The 26388-nt window shown below is 40.4% G+C and overlaps 1 protein-coding gene across 23 annotated transcripts in view; it reads right to left on the reverse strand.

Moving 5' to 3' along the window:
- The window catches only part of USP6NL (USP6 N-terminal like), a 138120-nt gene that overhangs the window by 45951 nt on the left and 65781 nt on the right, over positions 1–26388 (reverse strand). For 12 of the 23 annotated variants that reach the window (XM_055543542.1, XM_055543548.1, XM_055543546.1 and 9 more), the window contains 3 exons: positions 10758–10905; positions 6907–6974; positions 4923–5005 (listed from right to left, as the gene is read on the reverse strand). In XM_055543542.1, coding sequence (XP_055399517.1) covers positions 4923–5005; positions 6907–6974; positions 10758–10812 — 206 coding nt within the window. In that variant the 5' untranslated portion in view covers positions 10813–10905. The remainder of the gene's footprint in view (positions 1–4922; positions 5006–6906; positions 6975–10757; positions 10906–26388) is intronic. The other 11 variants (XM_055543552.1, XM_055543559.1, XM_055543556.1 and 8 more) reach the window with 1 other exon arrangement.

The raw sequence follows: 26388 nt of genomic DNA on the forward strand, positions 1-26388 counted from the left end.
ATTTTTCATAGCAACTGCATCAATTTCCACCAATAGTGGGCAAGGGTTCTCTTTTCCCCACATCTTTGCCAAAACTTACTTCTTGTCTCTTTGATGATATCCATTCTAACAGGAGCAATGTGATATTGCACTGTGATTTGTATTCTGCATAGAAGTTAAATAAGCAGGGTGACAATACACAGCCTTGACGTACTCCTTTTCCTATTTGCAACCAGTCTGTTGTTCCATGTCCAGTTCTAACTGTTGCTTCCTGACCTGCATATAGGTTTCTCAAGAGGCAGGTCAGATGGTCTGGTATTCCCATCTCTTTCAGAATTTTCCACAGTTTATTGTGATCCACACAGTCAAAGGCTTTGGCATAGTCAATAAAGCAGAAATAGATGTTTTTCTGGAACTCTCTTGCTTTTTCCAAGATCCAGCAGATATTGGCAATTTGATCTCTGGTTTCTCTGCCTTTTCTAAAACCAGCTTGAACATCTGGAAGTTCACAGTTCACCTTACCTGGATCTATTTGTTTTTTCAATCTGTTGTAAGCTTAAAGGAATTACTAATTAGATTGTATGTACTTGTGGTTTTTCAATAGTTCAGGTTGAGTATTTCTGTAACTATGAAACTCCAGTACTTTGGCCACCTCATGCGAGGAATTGACTCATTGGAAAAGACTCTGATGCTGGGAGGGATTGGGGGCAGGAGGAGAAGGGGACGACAGAGGATGAGATGGCTGGATGGCATCACTGAATCGATGGACGTGAGTCTGAGTGAACTCCAGGAGTTGGTGATGGACAGGGAGGCCTGGCATGCTGCGATTCATGGGGTTGTGAAGAGTAAGACACAACTGAGCGACTGAACTGAACTGATGAGATAAAGTTTCATTTGGAAACATAGAAGTTAACTAACTTGTTAAAATCAGTTAGCTCAATATACTGACTAAATTTCACTTCAGATTTTGTAGCAAATTTTGTCTTAGATTAACACTAGTCAAAATTAGTCAAAATTATTGGATGGGTAGGAGGAGTTCTCAAGGCCCTGTCATTAAAACAGACACTCTTGAACAAAAATACCATTATTCTGGATTTCAAGTATTTATATAGTTATCCCAGGGACAGGGGAGCCTGGTGGGCTGCCGTCTGTGGGGTCACAGAGAGTCAGACACAACTGAAGCAACTTAGCAGGAGCAGCAGCAGCATACTAAACTTCAGACAATGTATGCATGTTTTTAAGAAGTGGTTGAAAATCTGAGGCTTGGTATTATCTTTTTTTGAAAAAGTTTCCTTGTAATTCTTCTATTAATAACTTGTGGCCTAAAAGCATTATCTATCATTATCCAAATACCAAGCATTCTTTGTTGAGCAGTAACTATTTTTGAAAAAAAAAAAAAAAAGTTGAAAGTTCAAATGCTGAAAGTTCTCTAAGTTCTTAAAAAAGCTGGACCTCTCCACTCTCCAGATGCATCACAGGCACATAGCTGGGGACAGCTTCCCATTTCTGCATACTAAACAAAGATGACCCTGTTCCACCAGCAAGCCAGGCTGGTTTGCCAACAGTTTTTATATTTATTGTGAAATCTGCTATAAAACCAAGTTATTCCTGGGCCCTGTTTGTTAATTATGGTCATCCTTCTTCACATATAACAAGTAATTTAAGTTACAAAAACTGTCATTATACATCAAGTCAGCAGCCTTCAGAGAAGGCTACAAAGTTACTTTGTACCATTTTATTGATACTGACACTTAATACCCATGTTTACCATAGAACCAATAAAAAATTACAAAGAACTAAAACAGCAGCAAGAAGCGCTCTTTTGATCGAGGTCTGAGAGGGAGCAAGGTCTAGATGCCTGTGCCAGGTGACCTTACTCAATAGCACAGAAAAACCCAGTTTACAGTGATCAGTGACCAGTGACCAGAGGTACCAGCAGCAACCTTGGAACAGTGTCTCATTGAAACGAGGCGCCGTACCAAAAATCAATACTTGTGTGAAATTCCATAAAGCACAACATCACACTAAACCCCGTTTCTGTGTTCATCATTTTCCTTCGTAGGGCCTGCTTCAGGTTTGCATCACAGAGTAAATAAAAAATTCAGTGGGCTGGCCGGAGAACTGGTTCAGCCTTGTTTCCAAAGACTGGGTGAGCTCACCACTATCTAAGCGTCCATCTCAGGAGAGGAATCATTTCAAACAGGCCCCCTTCTTAGGCATTCTTCTTTTCCCCTTTAATTTTCCTCCAGGCATTTCAAAGAGCTTCACTGATATTTCTCTTATTAAAACTACAGAGGAGTAATAGTAACAGGCAGTAGAACGCAGAAGTTCCGAACTCAGGCTCTGCCCATGAGCTGCCAGAGTCAGTTCCTCAGAGCTGTCATTTACTGCAAGCAGAACCTGGGCAAGCTGTTTGACCTCTCCGTGCTTCCGTTCATCTTAAGAAAGATAAAAAGAGTACCTATGTCTAAGAGGTTTAAAAAGGAATAATCCACTTAAACAGCTTAGAACAGTGCCCAGCACACAGTAAGTGCTCAATAAATATGAGCTAATATTATTAAGGTAGATCACTGGTCTATTTCCCACTAGAGACAAATGGACCTGAGCACAGAGGTGAAAACAAATGTGGAATAACTGAGTGTGATTTTTAGACTGCCAAATACAGGTTAGGCTTCTGGGCCAGAACCTAGTAGGTAACTCCCAGGCCCTTTTGTAATGTAAGAGGTTTTCATATGTGTCAGTGTTAATTGCTCAGTCATGTTCAACTTTTTGTGACCCCATGGACTATAGCCTGCCAGTCTCCTCTGTCCATGGAATTCTCCAGGTAAGAATACTGGACTGGGTTGCTGTGGGGAGACAGCAAAGTAGCCAAGATGGCACGTTCAGGCTCTCTTGCCCCACGTTTTGTACATAATGACTATGTAACAGCTGAGATCATTTATAGCACTGAACATGCGTGTCAGGAGGTACTGTATGCATACGTGAGCTAGGAAGCAGCAGCATTTAGTGCTGTGTCATGGCTGCGCCCATTGGGTCCGCCATGAGAGGGGAGAATATAGCGTGTCTGCTGCTATGGCTGCTGCGTCAGCCAGGAGAGAGGTTGTGTTGTGTTAGGTTATGCTATGTCTGTTGCCTCAACCATGAGAGGGGAGAATAAATGTGTGTGCAGCTCCTGCGGCTCCTCGAGTCTCCTTCCAGCCTCTTAGCTCATGCCTTGCCCACCCTGGGATCAGCCAACAGTGTGCACAGTGAGACACAGCAAGACAGCTGCCATCCCTTCTCCAGGCAACCTTCCCGACCCAGGGGTCAAACCCAGGTCTCCCGCGTTGCAGGCAGATTCTTCTACCTTCTGAGCTACCAGGGAAGCCCTTTCCATGTCATTTTGTATTCCATTTTTTCATAAAAACATCTTTTAGAGTGGTTCACTGCCATCACAAATACTTGGAGAGGTCAAAAATCAGCTGAGTTGTAGCCTACCTTGTGAATCAAAATCTGAGATAGAACCCAGAAATCTATTTAAACAAACAAACATTCTCCAGCTAATTCTAACATGCAGGAAATTTGGGGACCCACTGATCTTGATGGTGCCCAATGCTCAAAGTGTCCTTCAAACAGCATTCACATACCTCAGATCTGCACATGAACCCATACAAGGGTAAAAATCACCTCCTGCCACATTTGTGGCCAAGTCTGCTTTACTTATAAAAAAGTGAAAGTGGGGGTTTCCTTTAAGAATAGTATTTTCATCATAAAGACTGCTCTCGTTGGTCTGTTGAAATTCAAAGTCTTCTGATTGCAACTACTCAGGAGAACATTTCGGATATGCTGATATCATTAGGTAGCATAATAACACCTGAGGTTTGTCTAGATCTGTAGGTAGCATTCTATCATTTTATTTCTTCAAAGCTTCAAGTAGCCCTAAGTATGCAGGCAGTTAATGATTTCTGTTTCACAGATAAGGCGTGAAATGGTTAACTGAGACCAGCAAAGCCAGAAGAACAGCTCACATTCTCTAACTCCCAGAACTGTTTCTGTTTGCTTGAGAGACCCTGAGAAAAACATGATACAACAAAATATTTTCTAAATACAAGAAAACTGAACAGAAAGGAAAAAGAAGGTCTGAGTACTATAAAGTTACTCCTAGGAACCTCCTAAGAAATTTTATTTTTTCTTCAAAATGTAATCATGTGTCATAAAATAAAATCCCTGGCTTTTTCTTCTTCATAATAAATGAGACTGGGGAAAATGTGACTAAGTGGCAAAGGTAATTAATAAATTGTATGGAACCAAACGAACTATAGAGATGTAGCAGAGTCCCCAGCCTGGCAATCTGTTTAAACAAAGCTGGAACCAGAACCCGCAGACTCCTATCAGTGCAGGACAAGGGTCAAAACCACTCTAACTACTTTATAGTGCTCTAGACCTTTCTCAACTCTTTGTACAACAAATTCAGGATAAATGGAATTAATTTTGAGAAGCAATAACACAAATACACTTCCAACCGTAAGGAAGATCAATGGCATTTCTTTCCATTGCTCATTTTTAGGCTGCATAACACTGACATTCTGACTGCTAATTATTTTTTAAATGCACTTATATAAAATAAAATGCCTTACAATTATTTTCAAAATACAAGTTGTTATTGATTTCTATTTAATTCTGCTAAATTACTAATACAACTCATTTATTCCACTTAATGTTCTTCTTAAAACACAATGAATATTAAAGATTATATTCTTAGCTATAGTTCAATTTCAATCATATAGGTTAAAAAATGCCAGGAATTTAACTTAAAAAAAAAAAAAAAGAAGAAGAAAAGCAGGCTGCAGGACTAATCCTGGAGTCTTAATCACAGCAATGCTATTAAAAACAAAGAAAATCAATGCAATAGGTGACCACAGAAACATAATTTTAAAAGTCAGCTTTCAAACTATGCAACTTACTGTAAGAAGCCAAATCTATCCGTGACTTTGTAAACAAGGTAATCAGCATCTTCCCAAGGTTCAATCTCTGCACCTTCTCGTCCCTATAGAAGGGGACAAAGAAAAGTGTTACTGGGAATGTATAAAACTGAATAATTTCTTTAAAAGACCAAAAAACAAGGGTTAGAAAAAACTATGTCTCGCCTTTTCATCCTAACTTCTCAGAAAAGCGGACAACCTACTTTGCCTCTCTTCTTCCCCACTTCCCTCCTCCACTGGCCCTAATACTATCCTTCCCAAGGTCAAAGCGGCCTCCCACCATCAGATCCATGGACACTCCGGCCTCCTCATCGAGTGAACTGTCCCGGTGCACTCATCAGTGCTGCTCACGCAACCTCACGACACCACCATGTCCTGGCTCTCCCGTCCCTGCCCTACTACTCCGCGCTGGCTTCCTCGTGGGTCCTTCCTGAGTGCCGGTGGGCCCAGCGCTCTGTCCTCAGCCCACTGCCCATCACAATCCCCTCTTGAGCTGTGAACACCAGCACTGATGAGAGCAGGAGCCCCAGAAGGGTCTATTCCATCCCTCACATTTCACACTCTGTACCTGACCGTCTCATGGAATCTCCACCTGAGGGTATTTACAACAGCCAGTCAGCTCACGAGTTCTACTCCACAAAGGCCATGGGAACCTTGTGGGCAAAGCACCCCTGTAACTCTTATTTGTACAGTGATTCCCCAAGGCCTAGCATGATATCTGACCTGGTCACTTAGTGTTAACTGCAAAAAAAAAATGCACACAAGCATGAATGAATGGTGGTTCTATTCATTTTAAATTAGGTAAGCAGTTAAATTAATTAATTAGGTTTCTTGCAGAGTATGCTAAAACCTAGTCATAATAATAGGAAACTGTGTCTGATGTTTCAAACAAGCAACTTAAAAACAAACTCTAGAAACAGATTGTTAAGTTGAGCCCTGCCTGCATGTTCCTGTAGGGCACAGTCCAGATGGCCTTCTATAATTTCATGTTCCTGTTATTCTCACAAATCATCAAAAACAATAGATACAAAACTACATGCAACCAATATAAAACATGACATTTATAGATCACAGCTACAACTCATTATAGATCTCAAGAGATAAAAGGTACTAATAAGGACATATGTAAATTGTCAACAATTGTGATATTCTGGGGCATCAAAAACCAGATTCCACAACTAACTTAAGGATAAAAAGCTAGAGATTATACATCATGTACCAATTCAAATTTCAGATCCATGTTTTCTATTTTCAATATCACATATCAATTAAATAAAATAGGTATTTAACTCTATATACTAATGTAATTAAAACATTTATTGAATACCTACTATATACATAATTTAAGGTATAAAAACTACTTTGCAAAATAAAGTACAGGCCTTGTTCACCGGAAAAAAAAAAAAGAATACCTACTATGAGCCAGAACTGTTATAGGTATTTAGGATACAAAAGCAAATCAAACAAGAGAAATTCTTACCCTCAGAGAGTTCACATTCTAGGAAGGCGAGCAGGCAACAAAATGTAATAAAAAGTATGCTGACATTTTAAAAGCTATGGTGAAAAATAAAGAAGAGAAAGGGGACAGAGAGAGCCAGAGGATGGAGGGGGATATTCAACAGTGTGGTCAGAGAAGAGTTCACTAAGAGGCAGCATCGGGGCAAAGAGAAAGAGGAGGCGAAAGGGCATGAGGGTATCCAGCACACAAGTGTTCCAGGCAGAAGAAACAGCCTGTGCAAAGGCCCTGAGACAGGAGCAAGCCTGGAAGAATAACAAGCGACCAGCGTGGCTGGAGAAGAGGGACGGAGGGAAACTACGGAGGCAAAGCCAGAGAAATTAGATGACTTCAACAGTCATGGGAAATAAACAAACTGCCACTGTAATTTAAGCCCTCCAAAAAGCAAATCCTCTTCTATTTATATTTTTGAAAATAGAAATTAATTAAAGAGTAATGATGAATACTTACTCTGTCATATTTAGCAACTATTTCGGCTCGCTCCTGGGCAAGTTTAAGTGCTACATCCTGGTTTGAATCTGTGGAGAGACCAAATTTCAGTGAACTGTTGTTTAAAGATTTATAAAATTAATTAATCATAAAACTAAGACAAAACAAGTGAAAATAAAACAATAAATTGATGCTGCCTAAAATGACAAATCAGCAAAAATCAAATAAACTTACAAGGGTGAGATAAGTATCCATAACTACAACTTTGAAATATCTAAGTATCTACTATTTTGATGTTACATACCACCCTCAAAAGAAAGCAAATCTGTTAACACAGCATTAAGTTAGGGGATATGTAAATCTTATCCCTCAAGAGTTATATTTGGATCTAATTTCACAGAAATAAGAATTAAAGTAGAAACTGGAAATGAGAGTTCTAAGTTTTCAGATGAAATCCACCTGGGTAGGTGATGAGAAGAGCATTCAAGAAGGCTTTTAAAAATTTAGGTAATTTACTCACAAAATAAACTAGTGCAAGATAGAGTTTAAGGGTTTTAAAGATATATTTCTCTGACATGATGAATATAATCATTTCTTTACATTTAGCCTCTGAGGTCCCCCTTATCAACTGTCCCAACTATTATCATAATGTGCAGTTTTACCACAACACACACCCTTCTTTCTTATTACCCATCATGTTATCTTTCAAAAACGTAAGTCTGACAATGATTAGACATCAAAATATGAAATAGTATGGATATGATTACACACCCAAGTCCCATAAATTAAAAGATCAATGACTGGCTATATATAAAAGGCACCTCTGGTCAAGAAGGAAAACAAGCATTCCAGTGGAAACTGGGCAAAGGTCATGAGCAAGAAACTCACAGAAGCAACAACAGTAGAGACAAACCTGTTCTCAGGAAGCGCCCGGCAGACAGTAAGATCCTGCCAGCAGTGATCTTACATGCCTTAACACACTTAATTCAGGGCTTTATCCTGTTAATTCTATTACACAGATGGAAAAAAAAAAAAGAAAACAAAAAACAGGGTTTAAAGATTTTAACTTGTCTAAGGTCATACAGCTAGTAAACAGCAACGGTAGGATTCAGAGGATATTGAATCTACAGCCCATAATTTTGACCATTACTCTATTAAATGATCACTGAAAGACACAAAAAAGGATGTCCAGTGAAATATGGCAGATGGGACACACACTTTTATTCCATTCCTCCTAAAACCCCACTAAACTGACAACATGGGGTTCTTTAAATCCTGGCCCTCAGGGGCACAGCAATGGAGGTTCCAAAGAGGTGAGGGTGGGGTTGAAAACAAGCAGTTGACTGAAGAAGCCAAGTTCCTAAGAGTTGAAGGGAGGCATGTGTGTGTGAGGCTGAGTGCAGGGAAGCCATCCTCGCCCTCCAAAGCAGGAAATCATGAGATAATGACTAAATCTGCAGAACAGGAAGTGGCAATATAGGCATGTTATCTAGTGCTTTGGAAGTAAATAGAAAATCAATCAGCTGGGACTGGGAGAGCAGTTACTTCTATGGGTGGGCAGCCTGGTGGGGAGGGGTGTGGAAGTGAGCTTATTTTTCAAAGTAAGTTTTACAGATCCTAAATCTTTACACCAAGTAAAGTTCTGACAAAAATAAAAGCTAATTTTAAAAGCCAAGACATGCAGGGAGAGGCCAGGGGGAATCAAGTCATTAGAAACTAAAGAAATGCAAGTTCTAAAATACCACTTTGCACCTATCTCAGACTGACCCCAAAACGCACCGATATTACTCAGTCTCAATACAGTGTGGGGCGATGCGCCCTCACTGACACTCGGTGGACTCACAAACGTATCAACTCTTTCTGGAAAGCATCTTGATAAAACATATCAAAAATCTTCAAAACAGACATCTCCTTACCCAACAGTTCCACCTCTAGGAATTTATGACAAGGAGATAATCACAAGGTTGTTTATAATAGTAAAAACAGCAAAACAGAAATCTGTCAATTTCTTAAAGCTTATTTGGGGGGAAAAGTGTTTATGCCACTGCTTTCCTCAAAGTGTCAACTGAGAACCTTTGCAGGAAATGTGAATAAATAACACAATGGTCCAATAAAATGATTTTCAGTAAACTAATGCATCCCAGGTGGCACCAGTGGTAAAGAATCCACCTGCCAATGCAGGAGACCTAAGAGATGCAGGTTTGATCCCTGGGTCAAGAAGATCCCCTGAAGGAGGGCATGGCAACCCACTCCAGTATTCTTCCCTGGAGAATCCTATGGACAGAGGAGCCTGGCCGGCTACAGCCCATAGGGTCGCAAAGAGTTGGATATAACTGAAGCGACTTGGCACACACGGGATGCATTCAGAAGTCTGGGATACTCGGCTCAATTATACACATATGAATTATCTTATTTTAGACTTAGGAACCTTCCTCAACTCCTTTCTCCCTCTTCCTTTACCCAGTTTTAACCCATTGCATTCATATACCCACCAAAAGGGCAGGGGAAGCAAATGAACAGAAAATAAACTCAAACTAGGAACCCTGACCACGCAGTAAATTCCATTTCCATTATCAGAACAGCTAAGCATGAATTTCTATGGTGACTGGGCAAAATTCAATAAATGAGGGCTTTCTCGGAAGTATTTTATACCAGTCCTTTATTTCTGCTACTAGTCCTAGGAATCTCAACGATATTTCTAGCTTAACAATGAAAAGTTTAATAAAAGTATAAAGGTAAGAACTGGAAACAGTATAGAGCTGGGAAATGAAGATACAAAATATCCCAAGAAAACATCTTTGTGGCTGTAAGATACTATGCTTTACATGGATCCATCTCCAGTCTAGAAATTTCTAGAAAGGAAAACCTAGCCAATAATAGAAGCTGTACTGGAACTGGATGAAGCTGTGCTCTAATGTTATGAAAGAAAAATGACTAAAATGATTAGCGCAGTTGATTCTGAATCAAGTAAGTGCTAGTCTTAAATTCCTTTAGAAGGCTCTTGTTATTTCCCCATGAGGAGAAAAATCTGTGGTATTAATAAATGTAAAAGAGAACAGATTTAAAGTCAAACTTATCTTATAAAATATAGCCAAACCTGCTTCTTTGAAGAGACTAAAAGAAAATGCCAATCTTCCCCGACACTGAGTTTAGAGACATCATTTAAGGCAATCATCTTTCCAGCAAGTACAGCAATGTGGAATTCACTGAAGTTAAGTTATGCTTCACACTGTCTTATCTACAGTGGAGAAATTTATTAAGAATTATAATAGAATAACCCCTATGGTTTTGTTCTGACTGCTTATTTAGAAATTCCACTGCAGAACAAAGAGTTTGCCCTAAAAACACTGACCGCAGAGGGCATCGCAGCCGTCTTGTGTCTGCAAGTGTGCTCCGGCTTCCAGGCAACCATTAAGCAGCAGCAGTGGTCCTGGGCACTTACACCACAAGTCATCAAACAAGAAAACCACCAGAGTGGTCAACTCAAATGCAAACAGATTATTGTAATTGATTTTCCATCTAATATAAGAACGTCTCAAAGTATAAGAGGCACATTTTAAGCAGTTAAAGATCGAAAGACATTTGGATTAAAAACTCAAGTACATATAAATCATGTCGGGGCACAAGTGTACAGAAGAAAATAACGACAGCATTTTAAGAACACCTCTAATTCCATGTAAACATAAGAACTTTTAAGAATCAAGCATCCACCTGAACTGTAATAGCCCCAGACTGTAATGAACAAGTCACTCAAAGGTTTTAAATTTTAAATTCAATCCAATGACACAAAATTGACACACCATTTTTCCTAGTATACATTTTGACAGATGAATGTTAAATAAATATATATTTTAACATAAAAAGTACTTTACCCTTTGTTAGGTAACCAGTCTGGCCCTGGGAATTAACAATAGCTTCAGTCCTCATAGAGTAAATTTATCTACACAAGATCCCATTCCTGCTCTCCAGCTGCAAGTACACCAGCAGCGTTAGGCGGCCCCTCACACATTCTGCAACAAACTGAAACAGAAGAGTGGAAGGCAGCTCTACTTTAAACTATTTGTGAAACAAACACAAGAAAGAAAAGGTTTGAGATATATTCTAAGGGAGAAAACAAGACCTTGCTGTGGTTACACAGACTACAGATACTCAAACAAAGATGATGTTTGTTGAGGGTAAAAACATGCCTCTCAGGCTCCATCCCAAGTATGAGCCACACCAGCCTACACCCAGCATTCCAGCTGGTAACAAACAGGGGCTTTGAATAAGCCTTAATCTTGAGCTTCAAAACTAGCCACATTCTTACTACTTTTATCAAAACTTGTCTTGGAGCAACAAAGAAAATTTTTATTTAAAACAAACTAAATCTAAGTATGAATACTCAAGTACATTTTATAACAATTTTAATGATACTTTTTAAAAAGCTTCAGCCCGTTTCAGACACTAAGCAAATACATACTAAATTCTGGAGGGTTTGGGAAATATTTCACAAAGCACACATTTATAAGTGAAATAAAAGTTTCATGATACAATATGCGTAACTACTGCAGGGCAGCACTGTGGAGTGCGGAGTCTCGCCTTCTTCCCTTCATTGTGTCCTTCTTTCTTTTTTAAAAAGTGAGTTGGGACCTACAATATGGAAACTACTTTGCAAACATGACAGCCATGTTAAAGGCATGCTTATGCACATTAATTACACTAATGAATTAAGTTTACAACCAAACTTAACTCACACTTAAGCTTAAGCCAGTTGTAAGAAGCTCAGGGAGAGGGTTGAAAGTCCAAATCATAACCCGGGACGTGGGGGTGCGGGGCGGCAGGTGTCCCCTTGTCTTTGAGCTTCTGGAGGCTGCCTGCTTTCCTTGGCTCCTGGCCCCTTCCTTCACATCACTCCAACCTCTTGCCACCATCCTCAAATCTCCTCCCTCCTCTGACCTTTTTGTCCTCTTCTCATAAGGTTCCTGTGATCACACTGTGCCCACCTTCATGATCCAGATCACTTCCCATTCGAAAATCCCTTTTGACATATTAGGTATATCCACACCATCCAGCATCTCATCCTCTGTCGTCCCCTTCTCCTCCTGCCCCCAATCCCTCCCAGCATCAGTCTTTTCCAATGAGTCAACTCTTTGCATGAGGTGGCCAAAGTACTGCAGTTTCAGCTTTAGCATCATTCCTTCCAAAGAAATCCCAGGGCTGATCTCCTTCAGAATGGACTGGTTGGATCTCCTTGCAGTCCAAGGGACTCTCAGGAGTCTTCTCCAACACCACAGTTCAAAAGCATCAATTCTTCAGCACTCAGCCTTCTTCACAGTCCAACTCTCACATCCATACATGACCACAGGAAAAACCATAGCCTTGACTAGACGGACCTTTGTTGGTAAAGTAATGTCTCTGCTTTTGAATATGCTATCTAGGTTGGACATAACTTTCCTTTCAAGGAGTAAGCGTCTTTTAATTTCATGGCTGCAATCACCATCTGCAGTGATTTTGGAGCCCCCCAAAATAAAGTCTGACACTGTTTCCACTGTTTCCCCATCTATTTCCCATGAAGTGACGGGACCAGATGCCATGATCTTCGTTTTCTGAATGTTGAGCTTTAAGCCAACTTTTTCACTCTCCTCTTTCACTTTCATCAAGAGGCTTTTTAGTTCCTCTTCACTTTCTGCCATAAGGGTGGTGTCATCTGCATATCTGAGGTTATTGATATTTCTCCCAGCAATCTTGATTCCAGCTTGTGGTTCTTCCAGCCCAGCGTTTCTCATGATGTATTCTGCATATAAGTTAAATAAACAGGGTGACAATATACAGCCTTGACGTACTCCTTTCCTATTTGGAACCAGTCTGTTGTTCCATGTCCAGTTCTAACTGTTGCTTTCTGACCTGCATACAGATTTCTCAAGAGGCAGGTCAGATGGTCTGGTATACCCATCTCTTTCAGAATTTTCCACAGTTTATTGTGATCCACACAGTCAAAGGCTTTGGCATAGTCAATAAAGCAGAAATAGATGTTTTTCTGGAACTCTCTTGCTTTTTCCATGATCCCGCGGATGTTGGCCATTTGATCTCTGGTTCCTCTGCCTTTTCTAAAACCAGCTTGAACATCAGGAAGTTCACAGTTCACGTACTGCTGAAGCCTGGCTTGGACAATTTTGAGCATTACTTTACTAGCATGTGAGATGAGTGCAATTGTGCGGTAGTTTGAGCATTCTTTGGCATTGCCTTTCTTTGGGATTGGAATAAAAACTGACCTTGTCCAGTCCTGTGGCCACTGCTGAGTTTTCCAAACTTGCTAGCATATTGAGTGCAGCACTTTCACAGCATCATCTTTCAGGATTTGAAATAGCTCAACTGGAATTCCATCACCTCCACTAGCTTTCTTCGTGGTGATGCTTTCTAAGGCCCACTTGACTTCACATTCCAGGATGTCTGGCTCTAGGTGAGTGATCACACCATCGTGATTATCTGGGTTGTGAAGATCTTTTTTGTACAGTTCTTCTGTGTATTCTTGCCACCTCTTCTTAATATCTTCTGCTTCTGTTAGGTCCATACCATTTCTGTCCTTTATCGAGCCCATCTTTGCATGAAATGTTCCCTTGGTAACTCTAATTTTCCTGAAGAGATCTCTAGTCTTTCCCATTCTGTTGTTTTCCTCTATTTCTTTCCATTGATCGCTGAGGAAGGCTTTCTTATCTCTTCTTGCTATTCTTTGGAACTCTGCATTCAGATGCTTTTATCTTTCCTTTTCTCCTTTGCTTTTCACTGACTCGACGGACGTGAGTCTGAGTGAACTCCGGGAGCTGGTGATGGACAGGGAGGCCTGGCGTGCTGCGGTTCATGGGGTCACAAAGAGTCGGACACGACTGAGCGACTGAACTGAACTGAACTGACACCTTCCAGAGATTAAGATGTTGTGGGGAGTCAATCTTCAGCTCAACACACCTTGTACTATCTGTAAACGTTTTTGTTTTTTTCTTCATACTTAATCAGTTGTTTGTCTAGATACAGAATTCCAAGCTCATGATAATTTTTTTTTTTCCCCTCAGAACTTTGAAAATAAGTGCTGCATTACCTTCTGGCTGATTAGAAATCTGATGGCAGTCTAATTACATTTACAGGAGCCAAGGAAAGCAGGCAGCCTCCAGAAGCTCAAAAAGACAAAGGGATACCTGCCCCCCCTTCTCGAGGCATCCCAGCATCTCCCCTGGTGTCTCCCCGAGGAATCAGCCCTGCTGACACCTGACTTTAGCCCAGTGTAACTACGTCCATCCTCCAGAATAGCAGGAGGATCAATTTCATTGCTTTAAGCCACCAAGTTTGTGACAGGCAGCAACAGGAAACGAATACAACGATTCACAGTTTACTGCCTCAACGTTTCTCTCTCCTTGTCCAAACTTTACTAGGCCTTGACCTTGGCCTCCATCCTGTCTTCAGCCTGCCTCACCCAGCTGTAGCAAGAATCCCCCCCACCCTTGATACCTCATCACCTTTGCTATCTGGTCAGATTTCTCCTCCTCCACCCTTGATATCCAGTAACCCTGGCCTGTCTCTACCAAAAATCCTGTTATATAAATTTAGCAAGATTCCCCCATCACTGAGGTCTCCTCTTAGTAACTTTGCACCCACCAAAGCCCTCATTTGGTGAATTAATGATAAATCCCTTACTGTACTTGGAGTTGAGCCCTATCTTTCTCCCCTATTGTGATATTCTTGACACTCCTTGGAACAGCCCTGAATAAAGTCTTCTTTATTGTTGTAATAAGTGTTAGAATAATTTTTTTCTTTAACAGAATCAAAATGAGGAGCAGACACTGGATCCATGAAATCTCCAGAGGCTAAAATTGGACATTTCCAGATGCCAACTGGGCAGCTGCCTAGAGAGTTACGAGACTGCATTAGAAAAGGGAATACAAAGTTTCTTCAAGAAGAAAGTGGATGCCAGGCAGCACACAGATCACGGCATTATTGCAATATGGTAAACGCTTACATATAAAAGACATCAAAAAGAGGTAAGAGGACTGTTAGAAATCTCAGGACAAACAAAGCAGGGAGAGATGAAAAGTCATGGACAAATATTGATATGAAGTAATATACAAAGGGGTGTGGCTATGGATTTGATACACATGGGAAAAGTGAATCCATCTGACCATGACACTGTCAGTAGCATTATATTTCTTTCCTACACACCTCATCATTATATTTAACACTGAAGTAAACTATACTGACTACTGACTTTATGATTATATAAGAATTTTATTGGCTTTTAATGTTCAGAATCAACTACACACAGTGTCTAAAACTGAACTCTGATCTGAACAGCTGCATATGCTCCACTCCCAGCCTAAGTCCCCCCTCCTAGAAGCAGCCACCATTCTCTCCCAAAACTCTTCTCCACACTGTACAAGAATCTGCATGTATGTATGCACAGGCACATATATTTAAATGTCCCTTTTCTATTTAAAAACTAGAACCATTCTATATATAATTCTAGATCTTACTCTTTTCTTGCTTAACAGTGCATCTTCAAGCTTATGCATATCAACACCTACCCAGTGGTATGCCAGTAAAAGCTTAGCAACCAGTTCCCGGAGGGAAGAAGTACAGGCTGTGAGCTCTGGTTTGTGGCATCTGCCAATTTCCATGCTGTGAAGATTCCCACTGCAGTGGCCAATTACCAAGATACCAACGTGATGTCACTGAACAGAGAGATCAGGTTGGCTCCAGTAAGTCAGTGGATCTCCCTCAACCCTTTTTCACAGCTGTAAAGTTTCCTAATGCACTAACGTAAGTTATCAATCAGTCCTCTCTTAGGAACGTGACTAGGATAAAGCAGAGAGTCAATTTGTAATGAGAGCTAAAGATGAAACATTATGAGGTAAAGAGCTTAACCAGCTATGGTGACCAAAGGCAAGCAGAAAAAACGAGGAAGCAGAAACCACAAGCAAGCTGAGAGATGCTGCAGGGAGGAAAACGGTGCCCAGTATGCAGGGCACAGCAGAGTCACTATCATACAGACCTTGCAGCCTAAAAATAAGACACACAAGCCTGCCCCTGCTGCTCCTGGCTCTCCTTTCCCATGCGATGCATGCACGCAGCAAGTGCTCTTTTCCTAAAATTCTCTGAGTAAGTTATCCATGTCTATGAGTTCCTTAATGCCATCTCATCTTTCAAACAGAAGAGGCCCCGAGAATGAATGGTGCCTGAACAACGTTTCAGTTATTTGTGATCACCCTCTTAGTATAGATTTTGTTGCTGTAGTTGTTCAGTCACTAAGTTGCATCTGACTCTATGGAATAGAGCAGGCCAGGCTTCCCTGTCCCCCACTATCTCCCAGAATTTGCTCAAATTCTGAGTCGGATTATGAACTAAGATACCTCAATAATAAAGTTTTATTATTAATAAAATCTTAATAGGCACCATTGCTAAAAACTTCAGCATTTATCTTGCCATGTTCTAGATCCAAGACTGGAAGGAATGCTCAGAGGAGAAATACTAAAAACATCAAAATACAACTAAAAACAAACAAAATAAAGGAAGGCACATCAGTCACATGAGAACCTGAAATCCACTTATTTTAAATGGTCATTCTGTGAGAGATGAAATTAAATACAGCACTTAAAGTGACATATGCCTGCTCTGCAACCAAATTTATTCTGGAGCGGCATCCCAGGAGACCTTGAGGTCCTGAGCCAAACGCTCCCCCTGGTGGTCCTGTGAGGAATGATCCAGAACCTCCAATCCTTTTAAAACCCCTCCACTGGGAGGGACTCTGATCTGCTGCTTGTGAGCCCTCCAGCACAGTCCCACCCCCACCCCCACCCCCGCCCCCGCCTCTCACAACTCCGTTAACTCCACATTAAACAAGTGTCTCATCAAAAAAAAAAAAAAAAAAAAGTACAACCTCAAGAACCCATTTCTCTCCTTCCTTCTCCCACTAGAGCAATAATCTTAGAAAAATCATTTGGCTTCCTTCCCTCTTTCCATGTTAACTTGGAAACAACATAACAACAAGATTCTCATCATAGCTGCAATTATAAAAACAGCATAACTAGTCATGATCAAGGGCAGGGGCAGCCAAAGACGGAGTCAATACAGGAAAGAACCAAGGCCATAAACACAAAGGTCCTCAGAAATGCCCCATCTTCCACTTCAGAAGAGCCACACAAGCTTCCACACACATCTTCATAGTCCTCCTCTGGTAATATGCATTGTCTGAGATGATACAAGTGTTCAAAACAACAAACCTAAAGCCTCAATTTTAGCTTTTATTTGTCACCATAAATAGGATTTGTACCTTTCCATTCAAAATATTTCTATTATCTCACTAAGCAGCATGATATCAACATTTTCTACAATGTCATGCTTTCATTTTAAAACTTTTCATTAAATACGCAGAACACATTTCTTCAAATTCTTATACAGAAGCCCATTTCAACAAGAAGGGTGTGTGGGGTTGAGGAGAGATGTGAACGTCCTCCTTGTGAGCAGGTCTGTACCTTGTTGCTCAACTGAGTTCCTTCCAACACTTTCCCAGCTGCCATCACAACCTCCTTTCACAGGGTCCCCCCACTTATCCAGGTCCTTCTCCTGCTTTTACAAACAAAAAGATCAACATTTTATAATTGATAGGTCATTTGTAAGTTCTGTTTCAGTTGTAAGCATATACATTTTAAGAGCTGTAAGAATAGGATAAAGCTCCAATATTTTAAAATGGAGCACCCAGCATCAGAGAGATATTTCAGTTGAGTTCAGTTGCTCAGTCGTGTCCGACTCTTTGCGACCCCATGAACTGCAGCACTCCAGGCCTCCCTGTCCATCACCAACTCCCGGAGTCTACCCAAACCCATGTCCATTGTGTCGGTGATGCCATCCAACCATCTCATCTTCCGTCGTCCCCTTCTCCTCCTGCCCTCAATCTTTCCCAGCATTAGGGTCTTTTCAAATGACTCAGCTCTCCGCATCAGGTGGCCAAAGTATTGGAGTTTCAGCTTCAGCATCAGTCCCTCCAATGAACACCCAGGACTGATCTCCTTTAGGATGGAGTGGCTGGATCTCCTTGCAGTCCAAGGGACTCCCAAGAGTCTTCTCCACACCACAGTTCAAAAGCATCAATTCTTTGGTGCTCAGCTTTCTTTATAGTATTTCTGTTACTAATAAAATATTTTAAATCATAATCTTAAGAATAATTCCAGGGCATGCTTCTATTACTTGCTTCTTGATTTCCAGAAGGATGAGAAACAAAATCATTTTAAAGTCCTACAATTACTAACCAAGTTTCATTACTATAACAGAGAGGATAATATTTGCCCCTCAAATTTAATCATGACTACAGACTTGGGTAGAACTGGTCACGGCTCCTTTAGGTCCACTGTACTTTTACCATCTATTTACCTACAACAATCTACTGAACACACTTATTTTCAAGTCACTCCTATTAAACTGTAACCTCCACGAACAAAAGACTGTATCTCACCCATCTTGGCGTTTCTTGTGTCTACCATAGTGCCTGGCACATGGTAGCTGCTCACTGAATACTTCTATATAGATTCACTGCAAAAAAAATAAAACATAAAAATAAAAACACCTTTACTAAAGAGCCTCTGGATGAAAGTGAAAGAGGAGAGTGAAAAAGTTGGCTTAAAACTCAACATTCAGAAAACTAAGATCATGGCATCTGGTCCCATCACTTCATGGGAAATAGATGGGGAAACAATGGACAGACAGTGACAGACTTTATTTTGGGGGCTCCAAAATCACTGCAGATGGTGACTCCAGCCATGAAATTAAAAGACGCTTGCTCCTTGGAAGAAAAGCTATGACAAACCTAGACAGTATATTAAAAAGCAGAAACATTACTTTGCCAACAAAGGTCCGTCTAGTCAAAGTTGTGTTTTTTCCAGTAGTCACGTATGGATGTGAGAGTTGGACTATAAAGAAAGCTGAGTGCCAAAGAATTGACGCTTTTGAACTGTGGTGTTGCAAAGGACTCTTGAGAGTCCCTTAGACTGCAAGGAGATCCAACCAGTCCATCCTAAAGGAAATCAGTCCTGAATATTTATTCAAAGGACTGATGCTGAAGCTGAAACTCCAATACTTTGGCTACCTGATGCGAAGAACCGACTTGCTGGGAAAAATTGAAGGCGGGAAGAGAAGGGGATAACAGATGAGATGGTTGGATGGCATCACCAACTCAATGGACATGAGCTTGAGTAGGCTCCAGGAGTTGGTGATGGACAGGGAAGCCTGGCGCACTGCAGTCCATGGGGTTGCAAAGAGACAGACACGACTGAGAGACTGAACTACTGAACTAAACTTGCTAAAGATTGTTAACTTTCTCATGTATTTTATTGTTTTTTTTTTTAAATACTATTTCAAGGGAGCATTTGAAATTTTATTAAGACTCAGACATGAGAAGTCACAATCCAAGTAGCACTTGTGATTATTTACAAGATCCTCATATTCATTAAGGAACGAATGAAGACATGCATGATTAACTCTGTATATGTACGTGTGGCCCCTGAAAGATGAAGAAACCAGAGCCTTGTTATGTCTGTGTTCCCGTCTATACCCCTCACATTTTCCCCTCTTCTAGCTCCCCAGCCTACTCACAGACCATCACTGTCTCGCTTGCTTTATGGGAAGGTCTTGCTCACTTGGCTGTGTGTGCCCACATCGTGCTTCACAAAGGGCCTTCACTAGAGCAACGCTCCCAACTCCCCCCTTCTCTCCCCTTACTCCTCTCAGAAGCTGGGTGTTGGCTTGGCTGTGCTAGTCACCCGGTGGGTAAATCTAAGTCAAGAGAGGCTAAGAAGTCCTTTCCACTTCAGATCTAATGTCATGTCCTCCATCAGCCAACACAGGAGGCATTTTGCTCTCCATCTGTCAATCTCTCCTGCCCTACTTCTCAAAGAGAAAGAGCATCACTACTGCTTCCCTAGAACTCCCAAAATCAGACTAGTAACTCCAACGTTTATGTGTAAGGTGATTCACAGAGATGTGACGTGATGTAACAATGCTTAAATACCATTACTACTGGAGAGAAACATAATTATTACTTGTTGAATGTGAGTTTAATTCCCATACTTGGCGGCAGGGTTGAATGACAAAATTGCAACAACAGATCCTTAGAACCAAGACAAGCATATGAGTCATTTTACTCACTTCAACCGCCTACAGTTGCTGGCAAACTCAAGATTACACCTTAGCAGTTCTTCCAGTAGCACGAGAGCATGATTGTATTAACAGATGACACAAGACTGGTCTGCAACAACTCCCTGTTTGTGGAAGCTTTATAATCTGCTTAGTGAGGTTTAACAGGTACCAGACATTTGCCACAGAGAAGGCAATGACACCCCACTCCAGTACTTTTGCCTGGAAAATCCCATGGACGGAGGAGCCTGGTGGGCTGCAGTCCATGGGGTCGCAAAGAGTCAGACACGACTGAGCGACTTCACTTTCACTTTTCCTTTCATGCATTGGAGAAGGAAATGGCAACCCACTCCAGTGTTCTTGCCTGGAGAATCCCAGGGACGGGGGAGCCTGGTGGGCTGCCATCTATGGGGTCGCACAGAGTCGGACACAACTGAAGTGACTGAGCAGCAGCAGACATTTGCCATGTATTTGCTATGCGTAGTATCACATAATCAAAGGCCTTCTGATTAATTTCTATGATTACAGAAAAAATTCTGTTGAATTCAGTTCATTTACTTAACTTTCACAACTCTTTTCAGCTCATTCAGAATTATAAGCGTGTACAGTTTTATTAATTACAATAAAACTTTGTGCTGCATTCAGCTCAATGGATTTTAATAAGAAATAATGCAATTACAGCAAATTCTTGAAAGCCAGATATAAGACAGAGAATTCACAGACTGCTCATCCTAATAGCAAATAACTAATCCCACAAGTAGTTTGGCAAGCTTTATTCTCACCCAAAGGTAACTTTTCCACTCTTTAAATCAAAGATGCAAATATGTAAAAACCAAATTGTGCTCAAAATGGCACACGAAAATAAGAACTAAGTATTACCCAGAACAACTGAGTAGCACACAGGAAGAACTGCATTAACGCATAAGCACAAGTATGAACTACGCAAGGATCTGGTCCCCACACGGCCCTTAGGTTCAAATTGGGATGTAAGCCCATCAAAAGTCAGAAATTTGGGATACGATAAATGTTTTACATGCTCCCATCATATTGAAGCTACCATTCATTCACTCATTAAATAAGACAGAGAGCCCTAAAGTCCGACACAATACCACAGAATTCTCACAACATACACCACACTTCACCTAACAAACCCTAAGAATGTGATCTATACACCTCTCATGTGTATGTGTGTGTAATATGAAATGTTTCTTTACATGGTTACTGTAACTGTGTTAACAATGTTGTGTTTGAGTGACCAGTATAGGATAAGATTCATTTTGCATAACAAACATCAAAATGCTATACAAATAGGGTCCGTCACTGATCAGGAGTCCTGATGAATTAAGTGCCAACAAAGAGCCAGGCTCATAAGTAGGAGCTAGCACTTATTCTGTGCAATTTTAAAGTCTTATGTATGTTATTTCATTTAATGTCTTCACATCAAAACTAAGAAGTAGGTATCATTAGCATTCATTTAAGAGACAAGAAAATTATTAGGTAAATGAACTTGCAAGGATTACACAGCTTTGAAGTTTCAGAATTGGCATTCAGACCAAGGCAATATGGCTCCAGAGTGCTCTTAACCACTCTACATGGTCTCTGAATAAATAAAAAAGGAAAATGAACAAAGGTTTATCAAGAGGATCTGTCAACAGGAATGCTCAGAACAGTATTAAACAAGGGCAAGAGGCCATGGGAATGCTCTCCAGTCAACAGGAAGTCAACATGTTTCTGAAGAGGAGAGAGAACAGAAAAGCCGTGGAGAAAATGAACACCACTCAGGAAGGAAGGGGCTTCCCAGGTGGCACTAGCGGTAAACAACCAGCCTGCCAGTGCAGAAGACACAGTAAGACACGGGTTCGATCCCTGGGTCGGGAAGATCCCCTGCAGGAGGGCATGGCAACCCACTCCAGTTTTCTTGCCTGGAGAAGCCCATGGATGGGGGAGCCTGGAGGGCTTCAGTCCACAGAGTCTCAAAGAGCTGGACACGACTGAAGCAGCTTATCACACGCGTAGTGTGTGATAAGCAGACAAACAGTTTAGTCTGCCTGTTAACAGCTGCCTGTTGAACTTTTATCGCTCATTAGGCACTGTGCTAGGTACACTGAAAATCTCAAACAGTTCTATAATCTTTTACATTTTACAGATGACAAAAATAAAATGCAGAGGTCAAGCAATTTGTCCAAGTCTAAATTATCATCAGAGCTCAACTCAAACCCACATCTGAAAGGCTCCGAAGTCTGTGTCCACCTGCCCACTATGCTAGAGAGAGAAAGTGTGTATGTGTGTCTAAACTAATAAGGTATATGCTACCAAAAAACTGGTGCGGGGCCACCAGAAAGTGGGTTAGTTCACTCCAGTGTGCTCACAACTACTGCTCTGGTTGTATTTCCACAGTGAGTGTCCTATTCTAATAAAAAGAAAAGTCTTCCTATATCTGAAAATGATTACTTTCCAGAGTTACTTATTCCTTACACTTTCAGATACCCAAGTGTCCAAGGTTTCCTCCATTGATACTATAAAGCTGCCATAGTTTTATGGTTATAAAATGCATTTTCACAGTATCATAAACAAGGAAGCAAATTTTTTCAAAGTTTAAATTGAGGCAGCTAAATATTGTTTTCATACACAACTAGATACAAGTAAGCTTTGGGGGAAAAAAAAAAAAGCTTTACTAGTTATCAACTGCCAGACTCTGGGCAGGAAAACAGGAGAGCATGGGCTCCCCACCAACGGCATCTTACATACTGTCTATTCATTATAACCCAGTCCAACACTTTTTCTTTTCCAAACCTTTCAACCACATGTTTCTTTCTACATGTAACACATATTGCTCTTCAGAGTAAAGATTCATTAGCTCTAAAGTATATCAAACTTAAAAAAAAAAAAAATAGTCCCAACACATCTATTGGTTATTTGTAGTAGATAATACTATACAAAGATTCCAGAGTTTCCCTGACAAAGACACCTTAATAAAACGAAACAGACACTGTTCACCAAAGCGAAAGGAATGAGCAGTCAATTTCTCACACCTTTGTTCCAATGGAGGCACAGCTGTTTCTAACAGTATTTACTCACTAAAAGCAGTCCATCAGTCTAATCTGAGTATTACCTTGGAACACAAATGTGCACAATTTAAAGAAAGACCAGATGCCTTCACAAAATTTAAAAACAAGTCTAATCACATCCAAAGATATATTCCTTTAATACTATGAAATGCCTATATAATGTTGCATACATTACCTTCCAGATAATGTATATAACATACCTGAGAAAAAAAGCAGTAGTAGCATATAGATTTCCAAAGAAACTTGCACTGTTACATTCAAGGTTTAAAAATAAGACAATAATCTTAAATGCAACTGATTGATGAAATAAAAGGGGAAAGGGTGGCCATTGGGCTCCAGGTAACAACTTGCCTGGAGACCCTGAAAATTCACATTTAGTTTTCTTGTCAGTAACCTATAAATCCCATTCCCGCCCCAATGCCTCACTCTCAATTTATCTCAAAAACTTATATACAGGCTCAGATTCTAAACAATTTTTTTTTTTTTGGTACACAGCAGCCAAGCAATAAAACTCTTTTAAGAAGTCACTAAGTGGGAGAGAGCCTCTTCCAGCATGATGAGTTATGCGAACTTCCTCATAAAAGATTACCATACTCCAGAAGACTGACTATAAAAACACACTTCATATTAAAGACCTGCCATCCTTCTCACTGCAGGAAGTATTTCTTAGAAAGCACTGTTAACCATTCAATGAGTAAACTATCTGAAATTACAAAATGCATTTAGGACAGTAATCTAATTAATTCCTCTTTTATGAGTAAATAAACACGGCCAACTTCACAAAGCAGCAAAATGATTGGAAATGATGTAAAATGTCCATCAATTCAGCTATTAAAAATCATGAAGCAATATTCTATACTGATTTGACTTGGATTCATCTCCAAGATGTACTGTAAGTAGAGGGGGAAAATGTCAAGGTTCAGAACAGCGTGTATAACACACGACGGGGGTCAGGGATGAACATAAATACACAAAGTTCACAGCAGCTGTCTGGGGGAGATGAGTGGAAAGGACAGTTATCTTTCACTGGATAACCTTCAATACCCTTGAACTGTTTATCATGTACATGTATGTGCCACCTTATCAAAACCTAACGTGAAAGTGTTAACAATTGTAAAGATAATGACCAGGAGAAAAATCCTTCCTCAGGAAAAGGCTGAGATTTACTGTGTATCCAACATAGCTGCTTCTGCACAAGCAGATGAACCCTCGTTTTCGCCTCCAGAGACCCCTCTCAAGTGCAAGGCCACTTCAGCTTTTCCTGATGGAATGGCCTCACCTTCCAGTTGTCTTTACTGCTCTAAAGGAAGGAAATGAAGAGTAGAAATTCAAAGAGATGGGGACTATCTCTTTCCAATGACCAAAAGAAAACCAATTAATACTTTCACCTCCAGCAGCCCAAGCAGGCAGGGGACCTGCGTCAGCGCATAAAGAGGAGATCAAGACTCTATATTCTACCTTCTGGATAAATGAATAGAAAACGAGGCCCAGAGAAACTTATCCTTACCCACCATAATAATCTGTGAAAGGGTCAGCTGTACTGAGAACTGCAAAAATTAAGCAAAGGATAGTACATTACATTTTACACTGACTGTTAAGGGCTGGTTCAAATACTTAAAAAAATAAGCACAAACCAAACAATAAAACTGACAGAGCATCTGCCTGAGCAGATCACACTCCTTTCCTGATCAATTCACTGACAAAGGAGATTTTTATTACTGACAATCTGGGCTGTTTAGAAATGGATGTCTTACAGGACTCAGGTTTATAATGTTTCTGAAATGCCTTTAAAGCATCTAGAGCGTGTTTGTTTTTTGGTTTTTTTTTCCTTTATACTTGTATTTTCCTTGCGACACTGATCTTGCCAACTGCTGTTTTACCAATAGCGGTCCTTTTCAAGAACATAACTTTAATAAACTTGCTGACAAATAGATTACATTTGTAATCTGTTGTGAATGGCAAGTTACTTTAATTGACCATTTTTAATTGAGCCAGATTAATGAGTTCCTTGGTTTCCAATAAAGCCATCAATGCTTTGACAATTTCACAAACTCACAATGTGTGAAGCTCTTTGCAAGTGCTGAGAAACACAGAATATTAAAACATAGTATCTGCTCTCAAGATGTTTACACCTTGTAAATGAATAAAAGGATCCTTATTCTAAGAGATGTGTTCAGCAGCAAGGAAGCAAGGCAAAAGTAACAATCCTTAAACAACAGCACACCCTCTACAGGGGACAACAGACAACGAGGTTGCCATACAACCCAAATTGTTTCTAAGGTGACCAGAAAACTGTGGAGCATTTTATGAACTCATTCTAAGAGGTGATCGCCTGAAGACAGAACCGACTTTGAGTGAGATCACTTTTATTTACTGCAATGTTACACATGAGAGCCTACTTGGATTTTTCTTCTAGGAGATGTCTTCAGTTTGACTTAATGATCCTTGAGAAACCTAAGCACATCTAGAAATCAGAAGCTCAACTGCTTCGCAAGTATGCTAGAATGCCGACAGAAACTAAAGTGAAGTGCCTACTTCCTTTCAAACACTATCAAGCGCCAAAAGTCTTCTGGAAACTGTGATTATTTATAATATGCTTTAGAAAAGGCCTTCCTACTGAATTACGTCTGGAATGTGAGGCTACAATCAACAATTTCACAAGTCTTAACTAAGTGAAATCAACATTGTTTCACAAATTAGTCCATATACAGTCATCCTACTCCATTTTTTAAATCCAGTTCAACAGAGTTCTTAACAACTGCTCTACCACTAAGTGATAACCAATGTAAACTTGGGCCACAACCTGTGTGAGCACCAGTCTCCTTACCTGGACAGGAGGTGCCCGGTGCTAAGAACAAGCGTGTTAGCTAGCATTTACTCGGCGTCTACTATGTGGCAGGTATGGCTCTAAGAGAGCGCAATAGCCTAGCCATATATTCTCAAGCATGTGATCCAACGTAAACCCAAGCAACCTTACGGTGGAGTCACTATTTCTGTCACCAGATTAGAGATGAGGAAAATGAAGACATTCAGAAATTTCCAAAGGTCTCACAGCAAGCGCCAGAGCCCCAAACTTCTGGAATCCAGAAGCCAGACTCTAAATCATTAAGATACTGCTCTTAAAAATTCTAAAACATCTCCTGTCCAATCTGTAAAGTTCTTGCGAACACCCTACTTAATTAGGCTCATAAAAAGCATTCTAGAACTTTTAAGTGCCATATAAACATAAGACAATTGAAGAAACTGAGTAGGTATCTAAGTTTGTGTAGGTACCTAAGTAAAAATT

The sequence above is a fragment of the Bubalus kerabau genome, chromosome 13, assembly GCF_029407905.1.
Source record: "Bubalus kerabau isolate K-KA32 ecotype Philippines breed swamp buffalo chromosome 13, PCC_UOA_SB_1v2, whole genome shotgun sequence".
Lineage (NCBI taxonomy): Eukaryota > Metazoa > Chordata > Mammalia > Artiodactyla > Bovidae > Bubalus > Bubalus kerabau.